Source organism: Littorina saxatilis, linkage group LG4 (assembly GCF_037325665.1).
Source record: "Littorina saxatilis isolate snail1 linkage group LG4, US_GU_Lsax_2.0, whole genome shotgun sequence".
NCBI lineage: Eukaryota > Metazoa > Mollusca > Gastropoda > Littorinimorpha > Littorinidae > Littorina > Littorina saxatilis.
In genome coordinates this window covers 35,088,566-35,108,058 of record NC_090248.1, presented here as the reverse complement: position 1 = coordinate 35,108,058, position 19,493 = coordinate 35,088,566, and the positions used below count along the sequence as shown (strand labels likewise).

The window sequence follows — 19,493 nt, the reverse complement described above, 5'->3', positions numbered from 1 at the left end:
CAGACAGACAGACAGACAGACAGACACAGACAAGCCGTATATATATTATGCCCACCAAATTTGAAGCAGATCCATCGAGAACTTTGGCCGTGCATCGCGAAGTGACCGACAGACAGACAGACAGACACAGACAAGCCGTATATAGATATATAATATCTCAGTCTCTCTCCCTCCCTCTCTCTCTCTCTCTCTCTCTCTCTCTCTCTCTCTCTCTCTCTCTCTCTCTCTCTCTCTCTCTCTCTCTCTCTCTCTCTCTCCCCCCCCCCCCCCGCCCCCTCTCTCTTTTTTGGGCTCAACCAGAAAATTGACCTATATCAAAAGTGCACACTGAAAGGACACAGTTGAGCTGATACTCGATTCCAGCTGGGTCGTTTCATGTTCTGGGTCAGAGTAGCTTTGTATATATCACAAACGACACACTGATACGACGAGTGTGCAGATACGGGTTGTGTTGTTTGCGCAGGCCGCACGAGGGTGAACAAGAAGATATTACACAGCTGCAGTAACGTGTAAAGGTGAGTACTTGGAATTTATCTTAGATGATACCTCTTTGATGAGAGAGAGAGAGAGAGAGAGGGGGAGTGTGCGTGCGTTCGCGCTCTGTGTCTGTGTATGTGAGTGTTGTATGTGTGGGTGTGTGTGTGACAGAAGCGAAAGTTTACACATCAAGTTTTCATTTCGCGATTTAGCTGCCAGATCGCGTCAGGTTCGAAAGACTTGCACCAAACGAAAAGTCGCATTCTGTCTGCAGTTTACAGTAGTTAAAAGAGTCAGTCAAGTGTATGTGAGAGAGAGAAAGTTTGTGTGCGTGAGTGTGTATGTGAACTCTTGGGGTACCGCGCTCGGTCAGCGTGACCTCGCGCGATTGTCAGCCATCATCCCGTACTATACTACGTTGTTGTTCGCTTGCTCTCTGACACCGATTTGAAGTGCTTTTCTGTCATATTTCTTTGGATATATCCAGCTTCAGACGAGAGATATCAGTGGTAAGTAAACTTGATTCATATTCTGTAGCTTCAATAGAAGTGTGCACACGAACGCATTTGAGAGGATTGGGTTCCCGAAGTGAGTCAAAAACACGGTTCCCTCGGTTCTTGCGGCCGTTCTAAGCCCATGCCTTACATTGTGCGTGGAGGCAATGTTTGGGAGCTAATATTTTCTTTTGTGCGCAACGTTACTTTTCCTTAACTGGCAAATGCATTACTGGTGTATACATTAATCTGTTTGTATAATTTTTGACGCGCTGTAATTAAATTTGATGCTTTTAAGTCTCACTCAAGTGGTTCTCGCACTTACACTGGCGTGTGGATAAAAAGTTTTTAAGGAGAAATGAGCGAAATTGCTTACTTTAGGATTCATCTTCTAATCACCAAATGATGCAATAGTCTTCTTCTTGTGATTTTCTGTTTCTCTTGAGTGCAAATAATTAACAGTTTGCATGTTTTATTATCTATGATTTTCTATGAAACAGTTATAACTCTTTAAAAACACAACAATTGCCAGCTTGGCACCAGTGGGAGGATTACTTGCCCCTGCCGTAGGCGAAGATAACGCGAGCGGGAAGACAGCGCTTCGCATCTCTGGTATGTGTAAGTCCCATGCTAGAGATACAGACAGACAGAGACGCCAAGAGAGAGAGAGAGAGATGCAAGGGAGGGGGGGGGGGGGGGGGGGGCGCATTCAATCATCGACATGCTTCAGTTATTATAGCACACACACAACGGTTCTACTGTGACCCTGAACGCGGACGAAATAATATGCTGGCCTTCTTCACTCAAACATTCATCGTAACAGAGATTGCAGCGACACTGAGACATTGACAGTCGTAAATTTACTGTATAATCGCTTCAGACATACACAAGCGCACCAAAACGCGCAGAATAACGTGTCACAGTTCTCACACACTTGTCACACATAAGGTACATAGAAGCAACTGTAACATCATTTCCCAGTGTTCCGAAGCAAGAAGAGACTGTAAAACTGATACAAAGACCGTGTCCTCTACAATCTCTGGCAGAGAAACTACTGTACCGATCTTCATGAAACTTTACATGAGAGTTCCTGGGTATGATATCCCCAGACGTATTTTTCATTTGTTTTATAAATATCTTTGATGACGTCATTACCGGCTGTTTGTAAAAGTTGAGGCAGTACTGTCGCACTCATTTTTCAACGAAATTGGTTGAAATTTTGGTCAAGTAATCTTCGATGAAGCCCGGACTTCGGTATTGCATTTCAGCTTGGAGGCTTAAATAATAATTAATGAGTTTGCTCATTAAAGTTGTCATTAAAATCGATTTTTCGCAAACAGATTTAAAATTGATTGCATTGTATTCCTCATCTTCTTCTGAATTAAAAAATATATAGATATGTCATGTTTACTCTAAAAATGTGCCCAGAATGAAAGAAAATAGGTTCAGTAAGTACTACTGCAGGGCCGGACTATGCTAAGAGGAGGGTGGGTGGGTTGCCAGTGGTGGTCCAGGGGGATGTTCCCCCTGGCGGGGTCAAGGGGCAGAGCCCCTTGTGGGGGTCAGGGGGCGAAGCCCCCTGAAGCTGATGGGTAGGTCATATTTTGAGATAGGAAAATGGTCGCTCCTTGCATGAAACGGCATAAAATAAACAATAATAAAAAAATTTTAATAAGTGAGGTACATGTTTAGGCTAGGGAGGGGGGGGGGGTTGCGCAACCCCCATAACCCCCCCGGTAGTCCGGCCCTGTACTGACGGACGCGTGTTTCGCGGCGGCGAGCGTGACCCGTTTTGGTCTTCGGTATGGTTAGCCGAGACTATCTGAATGTAGTCTCGGCGATGATTGGTTTATGGTGTTGATCTTGACTAAATGTTTTTATATCGCTTCACGCGACTTGTTTATTTATTCATGACAAAAGACGAGATATGCAGTCGAATGTCGTCTAGTATTAAAGAGCCTTTAGAGTACGTAAACATGAATTGTTAAAGGCACACTCAGCTTCACGTAAACAATCAGTTTTTGGTCACAGACACTGTTTACACACAGTACAAACACCCTTTCGTTTAAACACTGACCGCTTCAGAACATCCTTGGTGCCCTCCGTAAAGAGCGAGCATTTTTCAAGGAATTTATTTTTGTCCAACCCACAATCATACGCCTCGTTTTGGCGCTAAAACGAACTTTTAAAATCTAAATAATAAATTGACAGTTTATTACACAATCATTCTTAAATCATAAAAGAATTCTTTTTTCACCAAGGCAAGATCAGTACAATTCGAAGTTTTGAAAGTTTGAAAAAAGGGAGCCCGGAAGCAGGTGCCAGGTCACGCAAGGTCGTGTTTTCCAAGCAGACGAATTTTCTGCATAGCGCTGGCTTCTTTTATTTGACGGCAACCGCCGCTGATAAGTTCGTGTGACTCGCAGTCGTTTGTTGCATTTTAGATTCAGAGGTACACAATAAGGAGCTATCTATATATATATATACGACTAGTGTCTGTCTGTCTGTCTGTCTGTCTGTCTGTGTGTCTGTGCGCGATGCACGGCCAAAGTTCTCGATGGATCTGCTTCAAATTTGGTGGGCTTATTCAGAGAGACCCCGGACACAACCTCATCGATGAGATATTTCAACACGTGCCCTCAGCGTGCAGCGCTGAACCGATTTTGGTTTTTCTCTGTTTTTTCTCTGGATCCATTCCCAGTAACTCTTCCTTATCTTCTCCAGTGTTTTCAGCGTTTATCTCCCTTCCTTCGTGTGGCGTCAATCCATATTCCCGTTACTACGTTACTATTTTTAGAATGTCACTATTGCACCCGTAAGTTGTCCTTACTGTAAAAGTGAAAAGGTCGAATCAATTTATAGCCACGCGAAAAATACACTGTCATCTATCTCTATATATTTATAGATATAGATATGTATAGGTTACAACACGAGTGGTTTTTTATATGGCTTGTATTTCAGTCAAGACCCAGCGGATGAATATCATCGGGAGACACGAGCCTTTGGCGAGTGGCTCTCGATTGATATTCCCGCTGGGTCTTGACTGAAATACAAGCCATATAAAAAACCACGAGTGTTGTAATCTGTATATCCCATTCTACCATCAAACACAAAGTGTAGACTACTAGCGGCACTGTTGCGATCTGTGGAGTGTGAAACAGTGTTTTCAGCGAGACTTGGCCTTTTTGCAACCTTAAACTAAGTGACCGTCGCTGAAAAAATAAAACGAATGAGTGCATCTATAAGTACGCGGTAACACTACTTTCAGACCGTTTAAAAGCTTTAAGTAAAGGTTCATAAGTTGCAAGAAAGTAATGAAGTCGTATAGAAATCCATTTAGTTGAAGCGCACAATTCTTTTGCGTTTCAGGTCGGCGGAACGGGGAAACCGGTTTGGCCCCCATTTGGCTTACTCGACTCGATTCAGAATCGATTCCACGTTGTTTTTTTCGAACGCATTATTATACAATTAGTCTTATTGACAGAGAAGCAAATTTTAGGGAACACATATGTAGATTTAACCATTTGCTCCCTATTTGAAATGTATCTACATGTTTTGCGAGTGTGTTTGCATGAACCTAAACTGGTATGGGTGCGAGGAAAACAGGACCCAAGTCTGTCACCGCCGCTTGATTGCATTTTGAAAGAATATGACTGGATTACGGAAAAATACACACATGTTAAGTTCTTAGATACCTTCATCGCCAATGTGGACTTACTGCAGAGCCAGGCAAAAGAGTAGACTTGCTCGCAAAACACGTGAAACAGCTGATGATAGCGAAGCCCAACCGTGCCAGGTAAGGACGGTCTGACAGATTCTCAAAAGTCGTCTGCTAACGAAGCAAGGGGAGGGTACTCGTGTTTTTGTTTTGGTTCGCTAGCATCTGGTTATCTTGTAAGTTGAATGTTCGTTTTTTCCCACCTGCATTGCTTTCATAATGAAAGAAACGTTTGCTTATTGCATCTCATACATCAGATCAGTTCTGAGATTCATTTTTGCGTGCAACTGATATGGTTTTCTGAGCCGTGCAATACGATTTTGGAACTTCATACAAATGTGTCACATTGTTCGGCGCGAGGTCAAAGGTCGGGAGCAAAGTAGTTCTTCGCCCAAATCGGAATCTGCACTATCATATATTTTTTTGAGTCCATGATGTATTTATTGAGCTATAAAAATACAACATATATACCCATACTGAAGTAACAGAGACAAAGAAGGGAGGTCATGGGATATACATCAATATATATATATATATATACGGCTTCTCTGTGTGTTTGTGTGTGTGTGTGTGTGGGCAACACCTGTGGATTGTAGAGTTCTGTTTGTGATGTGGTCTAGCGGCTTTTGTGTGTCAGTATGTTCAGGCCTTCCTTCGAGAAGCCATAACAGTTATTCTCAATCCCGTTTGAGAGGACTTCGCCTTCAAAGGTGATTGTGGTGTTTTGGTCACTGAATCATTTTCGTGCTGTTCCCATTCCACCTGGGAGGGATTTAAGTTCATTCAAAGGGGGTCGAGTGTGACGGGGAGACTACCGTCGCCCTTCACAGCAGACTCTGCAGAGTTGTTCGCCTTAGAAGTTGTGGGCTTTCCTTGCATGTACCCGTAAGTTGTCCTTATATACTGTAAAAGTGAAAAGGTCGAATCAATTTATAGCCACGCGAAAAATACACTGTCATCTATCTCTATATATTTATAGATATAGATATACGTATATATATACGGCTTCTCTGTGTGTGTATGTGTGTGTTTGTGTGTGTGTGGGCACACCTGTGGATTGTAGAGTTCTGTTTGTGATGTGGTCTAGCGGCTTTTGTCTGTCTGTATGTTCTGGCATTTGAGAAGCCATAACAGATAATATAGGGCTAAGAAATAAGCTCTAAAATTCTCAATCCCGTTTGACAGGACTTCGCCTTCAAAGGTGATTGTGGTGAACCGCCACGCTGTCTGTCTCTGTCTCGCGATTCACCCCGGCGAAGCCGGGTATTCCTCTAGTTGCAGATCTTACATGACGAAATCTGGGCCCGTATGCATGAACTAGAAGTAAGAAACACTGGGAGTAGAGGCCTCTTTTTGAAGTGGGAACTCCCGAAGTTAACTTCCTAACTGTTCACTATGCATGAACTGACTTCAACGCCGAAGTAGTGACATCGAGAGTATTAAGGTCAAGGTCGCGGAAATTGAGGGAATCCCTGTAATACGCGTGTGCACGTTTCTGTAAACATGGCAGTCAACAGAAAAGGCAAGGCACGTGTGCCCAAAATGAAAGTAGCTACGGAGGGACGTTCTTCATCATTTACTAACAGTGAAATTGCTGTGCTGTTGACAGATGTTTTTAACGAAAGAAATATTATTCTGAGCAAATGTCAGAGCAGCCGCCTTACTATAAAACATAAAGACACTGTCTGGACATATATAGCAGACCAAGTGCGCGTGAAATGGCGCGACCTAAAAAAAAACGTACACGTGCAGGACTTATCGGCGACGGCGACAGGGGGTGGGCCACCATCTCTCTCTCTCTCAGTCTCTCTCTCTCTTTTAGTCTCTCTCTCTCTCTCTCAGTCTCAGTCTCTCTCTCTCTCTCTCTCTCTCTTCTCTCTCTTTCAGTCTCTCTCTCCCTCTCTCTCTCTCTCTCTCTCTCTCTCTCTCTCTCTCTCTCTTACATACACCGTGGTACACACACCGTGCACACACACACACACACACACACACACACACACACACACACACACACACACACACACACACACACACACAGTGACACACGCATTCACAGGCGCGTACATTTGAAAGTCAAGACATGATTTGATTTTTTTTTCAAAGCATAGGAAGGTTTCTTTGGCAAATAACAAAAAATAACACAGAGGCAAAAACCGGTCGTTGCAGCCTGAATGCAACTGCAGGGGCCTAAAAGGAAAAAGATTAATAAATAAAAATATAATAGAATTTTTTTTGTCCCAGGGGGCATTTGAACCCAGAGCGTCAGGACGAAAGTCCGACACCCACGCACTGTTACCCGTGTAGCAAATGGTATGATGAAAACATGTGTTATGAGTTATTCAGTCGTGATAGTTTGAAAGCTCGCCACCTTCGCTGCATGACTTGAGCACGTTTGTTTCGGTCAGTAACTGATGGAACTGTCGGTTTTGAGCCATTCTGTTTCAAGCATTTTACCTAAATTAAACAATAGTGTCACAGTTCGTGTCTTTGGTGCAAGGTAGGCGACCGTCTCATTGTAGCCAAGTTACGACAGTTGCTCGATTGACGCATTTCACGTCTTCGATATTGTGTCTGAGCTCATTTCCCAATGAGCTGCCTTAAAAACAGGAATGTCCTGCAATTGTAGTATGCGTTGGAGGTTTCTATTGGATGGGTAAGGACCCTTAAGAAGCGATATCGTCGTATACAGATTGTCAAGTGAGAGACCCTGCAAATTAACATTGAAAGTGGGAACTTCGGAAGCAAAGTTGCCAGCTACTCGGTATGCAAGAGCTAAATTGAAAGCCGAAGTAGTGGCTTCGAGAGTTCTGAGGTCAAGGTCGAGGAAATTGGGGGAATCCCAATTAGTGCGCATGCGTTTGTAAACGGTAGGCTTGGTGACCAGAGGAAACAAATCTCATCGCGAGTTCGTAAATGGGCGAACGTTGATCGCGCTGTAGCTTTTACTATAGTTGTTGCTTCTGACTGGTTGAACGAAAGGGTCGGTTCAAAGCTGTGATGATTGTCTTGAAATTGAATTACTGTCTATAATAATGATTTTGTTGACCAGAATGTTGGGGAGAATAAAACCTTTTTATATTTAGTCAAGTTTTGACTAAATATTTTAACATCGAGGGGGAATCGAAACGAGGGTATGGTGTATGTGCGTGCGTGTGTGTGTGTGTGTGTGTAGAGCGATTCAGACTAAACTACTGGACCGATCTTTATGAAATTTGACATGAGAGTTCCTGGGTATGAAATCCCCGAACGTTTTTTTCATTTTTTTGATAAATGTCTTTGATGACGTCATATCCGGCTTTTCGTGAAAGTTGAGGCGGCACTGTCACGCCCTCATTTTTCAACCAAATTGGTTCAAATTTTGGTCAAGTAATCTTCGACGAAGCCCGGGGTTCGGTATTGCATTTCAGCTTGGTGGCTTAAAAATTAATTAATGACTTTGGTCATTAAAAATCGGAAAATTGTAAAAAAAAATAAACATTTATAAAACGATTCAAATTTACGTTTATCTTATTCTCCATCATTTGCTGATTCCAAAAACATATAAATATGTTATATTCGGATTAAAAACAAGCTCTGAAAATTAAATATATAAAAATTATTATCAAAATTAAATTGTCGAAATCAATTTAAAAACACTTTCATCTTATTCCTTGTCGGTTCCTGATTCCAAAAACATATAGATATGATATGTTTGGATTAAAAACACGCTCAGAAAGTTAAAACAAAGAGAGGTACAGAAAAGCGTGCTATCCTTCTTAGCGCAACTACTACCCCGCTCTTCTTGTCAATTTCACTGCCTATGCCGTGAGCGGTGGACTACGAGTATACTGTCTTGCTGCGTTGCATTGCGTTCAGTTTCATTCTGTGAGTTCGACAGCTACTTGACTAAATATTGTATTTTCGCCTTACGCGACTTGTTTGTTTATGTGGTAGCGAAGTCGGTTATGTTAAACCTCTTCTTTTTTTTTAATGATTGTGTATTGGTAAAACTGTTTTGGACAAAACAGGTATTGGTTAGAGCGAACGTTTGGGTTACTGGTAAATTTGAAAAGGCAGAAATCAATCAGTGTTTGGGGAATCAAGATATAAGGTGTAGTAAAAAGAAGATAAGTTCAGTGACTTTCATATTAATTGGGAAAATGTGTGTCCGAATTTTTACAAAAGATAAATTGTTGTACTTGGGTATTTGTAAATTATGTTTGTCCTCGTTAATTGTGAACAGGATGTATGTTTATATAAAGTTGAAAGTCAAGATTGGATTTGTTTAGCCTACGCGCGTGTGTGCATGTGTGTTAGACATAGACATAGACATAGACATAGAACACTGTATTATCTCAATTACGAGAAACTCGGGTGTGGTGAATCATAATAAACAACATAAAACGTAAGAACATAAATAAAATATCGAGGCACAAATACTCAGCTCATAAGAGTGTGGTAGGGGGATGGGGGGGAGGGGGGTGCGCACACACACACACACACACACACACACACACACATGTGCGCGCGTGCACGCAACCAAACGAATGAATAAACAGACGCACAACTACACACGCACGCACGCACGCACGCACGCACGCACGCGCACACACACACACACACACACACACACACACACACACACACTCTCTCTCTCTCTCTCTCACACACACAAACACACACACATACACTCTCACACACACACACATACATACACACACACACACACACACACACACACGCACACTCTCACACGCACACTCTCACACAAACACACACTCACACATGCTCACAACGACGCCCATTTACATAGAAACACCCCATCGTATAAGCGGGGATGAAAGAGTGGTGGCCAGTGACCCAGAACGAACAAAAGTCAAAGCTGGCTGGTTTGTACTCAGGGAAATTTGCACGAAATGCAAGCACGAGATACGACTTTTCCTTCTATTTTCTCTTTTTGGGACTTTCATTTGCGTTAGCTCGGTTTGATATGAAAAACCGAAGAAAAGCCCTGCCATTTTGCACTGAGAAACTTTGGAAGTAGCGTTTGTACTACTGGGTCTCGCTGTAGTACAATACCCTCACTTACTTCCTAGTTTGCTTCCAAAGTAAGCTCTTTTTTTGTCCCATGCATGCGAAAGTGAGGATGTACTTCCGATGTCGCTCAAAACTTTGGAAGTAGTCGCAAACTACCCTCAGTTACTTCCTCGCTTTGCTTCGAAGCCCTTCTTCCGGCCCCTGCATACGAAAGTGAGGCAAGTACTTCCGATGTCACTCAAAACTTCGGGAGTTGTCGCGTACTTCCCCCAGGCCATATTGCAATCTTTTTCTCTCTCTCGAGATCTCATGCGCTCTCTCTCTCTCGAGTCATTTTCTCTCACCCGGTGAGAATGTTGCTTGGCGAGGAAAAAGAGTATACATAATAATAATAATAATAATAATAATAATGGTGATTTCTATAGCGCTTTCGAACACACAAAGCGCTTTACAAAAGCAATAACAACATCATTACCAGAATGACGCCATTGACGGAATAGAACACAATCATAAACACTTTACAACAAAACCAAAAACAAAACATAAATGTTACAAAAATCCAGAGGCTCTTACAGGAACGAACTCTCAGTATACACAACAATTATAATGCACACACACACACACACACACACAATTTTTGGCAAGTATTCAAGTTGGAGTGATGGCAACACCCCATGTAAACTTGTCTCGACAGACTCATGATCTGTTGTGGGGCTGAATATGATTGTTCACACGGTGAAGAAACGCGATTATTTTGAACGCTTTCTTCTATGCCATATAGCTAATATTCACCTTCTCCTAGTGTCTGGTACTTGACTTTTTCCCACACGCTGTTCATCTTGTCCAGGGTGATACCAGCAGAGGTGTTGATGCCAATACCGTAGTCCACAAACAGGTGGTCTTGTAGGTTCCCCCCCACAGGGATGTCAGACACCACTGGGATCTGAACACGTCATAGTGATAAAGTGTGAGAGACGAGTGGTGGACCGGGGAGTTATGGCCCGAGAGAGAAAGAGGCAGAGAGATAGAGACAAGGAAAGCAGCAGACAGAGAGGGAGAGAAAGAGAAACAAGTCGCGTAAGGCGAAATTACTACATTTAGTCAAGCTGTACATAGTCCGCCGCTAGTGCAAAAGGCAGTGAAAGTGACGAGCCTGTTTGGTGCGGTAGCGATTGCGCTGTGCTTCATAGCACGCTTTACTGTACCTCTCTTCGTTTTAACTTTCTGAGCGTGTTTTTAATCCAAACATATCATATCTATATGTTTTTGGAATCAGGAACTGACAAGGAATAAGATGACAGTGTTTTTAAATTGATTTCAAAAAATTAATTTTGATAATAATTTTCATATATTTAATTTTTAGAGCTTTTTTGTTATCCAAATATAACATATTTATATGTTTTTGGAATCAGAAAATGATGGAGAATAAGATGAACGTAAATTTGGATCGTTTTATAAAAAAAATATTTGTTTTACAATGTTCAGATTTTTAATGACCAAAGTCATTAATTAATTTTTAAGCCACCAAGCTGAAATGCAATACCGAAGTCCGGGCTTCGTCGGAGATTACTTGACCAAAATTTCAATTTGGTTAAAAAATGAGAGCGTGACAGTGCCGCCTCAACTTTCACGAAAAGCCGGATATGACGTCATCAAAGACATTTATCAAAAAAACGAAAAAAACGTCTGAGGATATCATACCCAGGAACTCTCATGTCAAATTTCATAAAGATCGGTCCAGTAGTTTAGTCTGAATAGCTCTACACACACACACACAGACAGACAGACAAACAGACAGACAGACAGACAGACAGACACACACACACACATACACCACGACCCTCGTCTCGATTCCCCCCTCTACGTTAAAACATTTAGTCAAAACTTGACTGAATGTAAAAACAGACAGGAAAGCATACAGAGAGAGAGAGAGAGAGAGAGAGAGAGAGAGAGAGAGAGAGAGAGAGAGAGAGAGAGAGAGAGAGAGAGAGAGAGAGAGAGAGAGAGAGAAACAGAGACAGACAGACAGACAGACAGACAGACAGACAGACAGACAGATGCAAAACAAGACAAGACAAGACAAGACAAAATCTTTATTATCGAGGGTAATAGATAAGCAAGAATATTGCTTTTTTACATCCAGCCCTCGCCCTAATATAGGGTCAACAAGAACAGAAAACAATATAATCAAAGAACTATCACATCAAACTTAATACATTATAACTGTATATACAGATGCAAATTTAAAAATAAATTGTCATGCTGCATGTTAAGTACAAGTTCTAATGATAAAAAGTGTCAATTTTTAACATAACTTAATTTAGATATTATTAAGAGAGAGAGAGAGAGAGAGAGAGAGAGAGAGAGAGAGAGAGAGACAGGCGGAGAGATAGAGACACACAGAAACAGAGAGGGACACACCCACACACACACTCACACACACACACACACACAATCACTCACCCCCATGCTGTCCAAGTGTTTCCGTGGCCCCACTCCAGACAGCAGCATAATGTGGGGGGACCCTATGGCCCCTGCTGACATTATCACCTCCCTCCTCGCCCTCACCTGCTGCGTGGTGCCATTCCGGGTGTATTCCACCCCTGTTGCCCGTCCCTTCTCTATCAACACCTGCACGCAACACAAAGGTCAGTCGCAGTTTCTGTCGTTCGAACGAACGACTGACAGAAAAAGCCAGCCAGACAGAAAACCTATATAAAAAATCGGAATATGAAATATAAATGTGTGCATTCTGGGAAAGATTTATTTTTTTCTACGCCAGAAAAAACTTACTCTGACAACAGAATTGGTCTAAGGAATATTACTACGGAATTAGTCCAAGGAATAGACCTTGGAATATATTGTTCTTTTTGATAAATCGTGTACTCTTCAAGTTTCAAATGTCACAGAGTGAACTCGGAACTCCGAGAAAAGGTCAGGTGTGACGAAACGCCGCAGAAGGACAGATTAGAAGGCGATGTCTGTTCCGGTTTGTCATAAATTGCCGGAAATAACCGGTTAGTGAGTTGACCTGCCTTAGTAACGGGCGAGTTGACGGCCACGTGCAGGTTGTCACGATGGAGGACGGGGTGGAGGAAGGCGTGGGAAGTACTGGCTCGTCTCCCCCTGTCCTGTGTCACCTGAGTGTGGGACACACCTGCAGTTCAATCACGCCCGTTAAACACACAGTACATTATATTGATGCCAATTATGTTACAAACCCCAACTCCAAAGTTAAGCAACCGTTTTCTTTCAAACAATGCATTTATTATCTTTACCATCTTAAATCTGTCCATTCCTTTGCATATAGTATCAGGCCATCCCTTCTCTTGGATACATATATTTGTGTCGAGGGGGGGGGAGGGGGGATTTATAGCTGAAACTAGTGTCAATTTATAAAATTGTTCACGAGAGCCAGGTTTTTGATTGTTGGTATGCGTGTATCCCATGTAGAAGTCTGGGACACACACGCAAACGCACGCACGAACGTACGCGCACACAAACACACACAAACACACACAAACACGCGCGCGCGCGCACACACTTACGCACGCACCCACACACATAAAAACAAAAGAAAGCAAACAAACAAAAGTCAAACAAAACACACACACACACACACACACACACACACACACACACACACACACACACACACACACACACACACACAAATAAAACCAAAAATAAGCTAACAAACTAAAGTCAAATAAAAGCAACAAAACAGCATTGTACATGACAACCTTTTGGTCGGCTTTTAAGTTAGAATAAGTATATTACTGTCTCTAACTCTCAACTGGGTTATTTTCCATAAAAAACCACACCGAAAAGAGCTTATAGAAAATATAAATCCAAAGAAGTAAAGTCAAGCATGCACGATGCACTCTAAATAAAGGCAATGTTAAGGTAAGTGACAGCTGTGCGGAACCAGTGTCTTGGCTTGCGAAAGATATACGAAACATAGCGGCTTGGCCATATACCCAAACTAAATACAACAACGTACCAATCATGGAGTGACCATTGGGGTCGAGTAAAGAGTGTCCGAGCTGCTGACAAGCGTGACATAATGTGTCGGTCAGCCCGTTGGTGTTGGCCACTTCTACTGTCAGTGGGCCCCCTGTACCGTGGTACTCTGTACACAGTTTCAAAGTGTTGACATTCGTTTTGTTATGTACATGTACATCTTTTTAGGGAATTGAAGATAACTGTTTTTTATATATCCCAACAAAGAACACAGAGTACATTGTACAGTTGCTACAATAAAAAGAAAGTTTTATTTTGCAACTTGCAAGCTACATCCAAAAGATCCCGAAGCAAAATAAAATTATGAAAAAAAAGAAACGACACACACACACACACACACGCACACACACACACACACACACACACACACACACACACGCGCATGCACACACACACACACACATGCACACACACATGCACACACACACACACACACACACACACACACACACACACACACACACACACACTCCCTAACCCACACTCACACCCACACACTAAAAAAAATATTTAAAAAAATAAACAATGTTCGGTTACTGAGTATGATAGTTTTCAAAACTATAAGAACATGTAAATATGTTTTAGAAAAGTGTCCAATGATTTACTGTTAGTTGGATGATTTGTCGATATGAAGATGAACTAACAAACCTCATTCAAATTGAACACTGCCCACTCACTTGATTTTTTAAGGTCGGGGTCTCTGACGTCCTCGGATTTCAGAAAGTAGGGCAACACGTCCTTGTAACTCCAACCTTCCGCTCCGTCTTTGACCCAGTTATCGTAGTCATGGCGACTGCCCCGGATGTATATCATGCTGTTGATGGTGGAAGTTCCGCCCAACCCTTTTCCTCGGGGCCAGAACATTCTCTGTTTGATTCGCATTTAGCAACAATAAGTATGATTATTTTACTTTTTTTTACCGTTTAACTTTCGTTTTTTAAGTTCACTTATCACTAACATGGAAATGGCACGACTACATTGTTTTCTGTACTGATAAACCGCAACAAGTTTACACAATGTTTTTATTTGGCGTTTGGGCCATACTGCTCTGAAGCTAAAAAATCTTTCGTTTTGCACAGGTTATAACATCTTTACTTACAAATGGCGTCTTTTCCTCGGACTTAAATTCTTAACACTAAATATAAATCCAGTCACCCTGAACAAGATATTAATGCTAACCGGATTTTGTATTCCCTTCTATGATTATGAACAGTACTTCACATTACAATACGCTTTGAAATCGCATTTAGTCATCGGAGTCCAGGGCTGTGGTGCACGAACCGAAAGTTGTTGACACCCAAACGGGAGAGAACAAACCGCGGGTTCTGATTCGTTGAAATCACAACACATGTCAGTTTCAGCCAATCCAACACTGCGGGAGGCTCCCGTTTGGGTGGTAACTTTGTCGTGCACCTCAGTTTCAACCAATCCAACACTGCGGGTGGCTCCCGTTTGGGTGGTAACTTTGTCGTGCACCTCAGTTTCAACCAATCCAACACTGCGGGTGGCTCCCGTTTGGGTGGCAACTTTGTCGTGCACCTCAGTTTCAACCAATCCAACACTGCGGGTGGCTCCCGTTTGGGTGGCAACTTTGTCGTGCACCTCAGTTTCAACCAATCCAACACTGCGGGTGGCTCCCGTTTGGGTGGTAACTTTGTCGTGCACCTCGGCCCACAGGCGGAAGGTATCGTCCACTGGACTACTACTATCACAGAAAGACTACAAGGTACGTCACTCACTTTCGAGTCTTCTGTGTTCTTGGAGTCGCTTCCTGGGAAAAAAATATTGTTCAAGACGGTTTGCCTCTTCCTACAGTCTGTGTAAGGTCAAATAAATACAGTTGAATGATTGTTTGAACTGTATGTACCTTTAATTTTCAGCTTCCGTCCCTTGCAGGTTGTTTTTAACCATCATTTGGACTAATCTTCGTTTGCGAGCCGCTAATATCCACTTCGTTTCAAATCATGCATCCGCACCGAATATGCATACCAGCGCTCATTGGTTAATAACAGGATATTCGATGATTATTTTCCCGTGGGTAGCTTCCCTTTGCTGCACAATATTTACATATGTTTTAGATACATAGAAGTTACATAGGTGAGCGCCAGGCCTTATAATGGAAGGGCGCTGGTTCTGTGCGACGCTTAGTTTTCGAGATAGGTGTGACTCACGAAGTACAGGACGTCACATCTATATATATATATATATACGACTTGTGTCTGTGTGTGTGTCTGTGTGTCTGTGTATCTGTGTATTTGTGTATTTGTGTATTCGCCATGCACGGCCAAAGTTCTCGATGGATCTGCTTCAAATTTGGTGGGCTTATTCAGAGAGACCCCGGACACAACCTCATCGATGTGATATTTCAACACGTGCTCTCAGCGCGCAGCGCTGAACCGATTTTGGTTCCACCTCAGCTATTTTGGTTCCACCTCAGCTACCCGGGCCCCCATACCGACACACCAAAGCCAAAGTTCTCGGTGGATCTTTTTCAAATTTGGACACCGTATTCAGCTACACCCCGGACACAATATCATCGATGAGATATTTCAACACGTGCTCTCAGCGCGCAGCGCTGAATCGATTTTGGTTTTTGTGTTCATTTCACCATTATAAGTAACTCTTCCTTATCTTCTCATATTCTCCAGGTTTTCAGCGTTTACCTCCCTTCCTTCGTATGGTGCACTATAGTGTGAGTGGAGCGTCTTCGGATATTCCCGGCGTTCTGTTACTGTTACTATTTTTAGAAGGTCAACGCAGTGTCCAGAACGTAAATTGGACCCGTAAATTATCCTCACTGTAAAAGTGCAAAGGTCGAATCAATTTCTAGCCACGCGAAAAATACACTGTCATCTATCTCTCTATAGATACGGCTTCTCTGTGTTTTTGTGTGTGTGTGTGTGTGTGTGTGTGTGTGTCTCTATGTGAGCAACACCTGTGCATTGTTCAGTTCTGTTTGTGATGTGGTCTGGCGGCTTTTGTGTAAATTTAGAAATTGATTCGACCTTTGCACTTTTACAGTGAGGATAATTTACGGGTCCAATTTACGTTCTGGACACTGCGTTGACCTTCTAAAAATAGTAACAGTAACAGAACGCCGGGAATATCCGAAGACGCTCCACTCACACTATAGTGCACCATACGAAGGAAGGGAGGTAAACGCTGAAAACCTGGAGAATATGAGAAGATAAGGAAGAGTTACTTATAATGGTGAAATGAACACAAAAACCAAAATCGATTCAGCGCTGCGCGCTGAGAGCACGTGTTGAAATATCTCATCGATGATATTGTGTCCGGGGTGTAGCTGAATACGGTGTCCAAATTTGAAAAAGATCCACCGAGAACTTTGGCTTTGGTGTGTCGGTATGGGGGCCCGGGTAGCTGAGGTGGAACCAAAATAGCTGAGGTGGAACCAAAATCGGTTCAGCGCTGCGCGCTGAGAGCACGTGTTGAAATATCACATCGATGAGGTTGTGTCCGGGGTCTCTCTGAATAAGCCCACCAAATTTGAAGCAGATCCATCGAGAACTTTGGCCGTGCATGGCGAATACACAAATACACAAATACACAGATACACAGACACACAGACACACACACAGACACAAGTCGTATATATATATATATAGATGTGACGTCCTGTACTTCGTGAGTCACACCTATCTCGAAAACTAAGCGTCGCACAGAACCAGCGCCCTTCCATTATAAGGCCTGGCGCTCACCTATGTAACTTCTATGTATCTAAAACATATGTAAATATTGTGCAGCAAAGGGAAGCTACCCACGGGAAAATAATAATCGAATATCCTGTTATTAACCAATGAGCGCTGGTATGCATATTCGGTGCGGATGCATGATTTGAAACGAAGTGGATATTAGCGGCTCGCAAACGAAGATTTGTCCAAATGATGGTTAAAAACAACCTGCAAGGGACGGAAGCTGAAAATTAAAGGTACATACAGTTCAAACATTCATTCAACTGTATTTATTTGACCTTACACAGACTGTAGGAAGAGGCAAACCGTCTTGAACAATATTTTTTTCCCAGGAAGCGACTCCAAGAACACAGAAGACTCGAAAGTGAGTGACGTACCTTGTAGTCTTTCTGTGATAGTAGTAGTCCAGTGGACGATACCTTCCGCCTGTGGGCCGAGGTGCACGACAAAGTTACCACCCAAACGGGAGCCACCCGCAGTGTTGGATTGGTTGAAACTGAGGTGCACGACAAAGTTGCCACCCAAACGGGAGCCACCCGCAGTGTTGGATTGGTTGAAACTGAGGTGCACGACAAAGTTGCCACCCAAACGGGAGCCACCCGCAGTGTTGGATTGGTTGAAACTGAGGTGCACGACAAAGTTACCACCCAAACGGGAGTCACCCGCAGTGTTGGATTGGTTGAAACTGAGGTGCACGACAAAGTTACCACCCAAACGGGAGCCTCCCGCAGTGTTGGATTGGCTGAAACTGACATGTGTTGTGATTTCAACGAATCAGAACCCGCGGTTTGTTCTCTCCCGTTTGGGTGGCAACAACTTTCGGTTCGTGCACCACAGCCCTGGACTCCGATGACTAAATGCGATTTCAAAGCGTATTGTAATGTGAAGTACTGTTCATAATCATAGAAGGGAATACAAAATCCGGTTAGCATTAATATCTTGTTCAGGGTGACTGGATTTATATTTAGTGTTAAGAATTTAAGTCCGAGGAAAAGACGCCATTTGTAAGTAAAGATGTTATAACCTGTGCAAAACGAAAGATTTTTTAGCTTCAGAGCAGTATGGCCCAAACGCCAAATAAAAACATTGTGTAAACTTGTTGCGGTTTATCAGTACAGAAAACAATGTAGTCGTGCCATTTCCATGTTAGTGATAAGTGAACTTAAAAAACGAAAGTTAAACGGTAAAAAAAAGTAAAATAATCATACTTATTGTTGCTAAATGCGAATCAAACAGAGAATGTTCTGGCCCCGAGGAAAAGGGTTGGGCGGAACTTCCACCATCAACAGCATGATATACATCCGGGGCAGTCGCCATGACTACGATAACTGGGTCAAGGACGGAGCGGAAGGTTGGAGTTACAAGGACGTGTTGCCCTACTTTCTGAAATCCGAGGACGTCAGAGACCCCGACCTTAAAAAATCAAGTGAGTGGGCAGTGTTCAATTTGAATGAGGTTTGTTAGTTCATCTTCATATCGACAAATCATCCAACTAACAGTAAATCATTGGACACTTTTCTAAAACATATTTACATGTTCTTATAGTTTTGAAAACTATCATACTCAGTAACCGTACATTGTTTATTTTTTTAATATTTTTTTTAGTGTGTGGGTGTGAGTGTGGGTTAGGGAGTGTGTGTGTGTGTGTGTGTGTGTGTGTGTGTGTGTGTGTGTGTGTGTGTGTGTGTGCATGTGTGTGTGCATGTGTGTGTGTGTGTGTGCATGCGCGTGTGTGTGTGTGTGTGTGTGTGTGTGTGTGTGTGTGTGTGTGTGTGTGTGTGTGTCGTTTCTTTTTTTTCATAATTTTATTTTGCTTCGGGATCTTTTGGATGTAGCTTGCAAGTTGCAAAATAAAACTTTCTTTTTATTGTAGCAACTGTACAATGTACTCTGTGTTCTTTGTTGGGATATATAAAAAACAGTTATCTTCAATTCCCTAAAAAGATGTACATGTACATAACAAAACGAATGTCAACACTTTGAAACTGTGTACAGAGTACCACGGTACAGGGGGCCCACTGACAGTAGAAGTGGCCAACACCAACGGGCTGA

At 42.6% G+C, this 19,493-nt stretch overlaps 2 protein-coding genes across 2 annotated transcripts in view; one reads left to right on the top strand and one right to left on the bottom strand.

Annotated features, from left to right (window-relative positions):
- Window positions 1-10,486: 10,486 nt before the first annotated feature.
- LOC138965575 (glucose dehydrogenase [FAD, quinone]-like) lies at window positions 10,487-14,610 on the bottom strand. Its single transcript, XM_070337760.1, has 5 exons — window positions 14,406-14,610; window positions 13,709-13,837; window positions 12,741-12,862; window positions 12,169-12,336; window positions 10,487-10,648 (listed from the first exon to the last, which is right to left on the bottom strand). The coding sequence occupies exons 1-5, from the start codon at window positions 14,608-14,610 to the stop codon at window positions 10,487-10,489; spliced, it is 786 nt and encodes a 261-aa protein (XP_070193861.1).
- Window positions 14,611-18,647: 4,037 nt separating this feature from the next.
- The window catches only part of LOC138964579 (glucose dehydrogenase [FAD, quinone]-like), a 10,236-nt gene continuing 9,390 nt past the window's right edge, over window positions 18,648-19,493 (top strand). The window contains exons 1-2 of the mRNA XM_070336569.1: window positions 18,648-18,867; window positions 19,437-19,493. The exon at window positions 19,437-19,493 is cut by the window's right edge and continues 72 nt beyond it. Of these exons, the coding sequence (XP_070192670.1) occupies window positions 18,663-18,867; window positions 19,437-19,493 (262 nt within the window). The 5' untranslated portion in view covers window positions 18,648-18,662. The remainder of the gene's footprint in view (window positions 18,868-19,436) is intronic.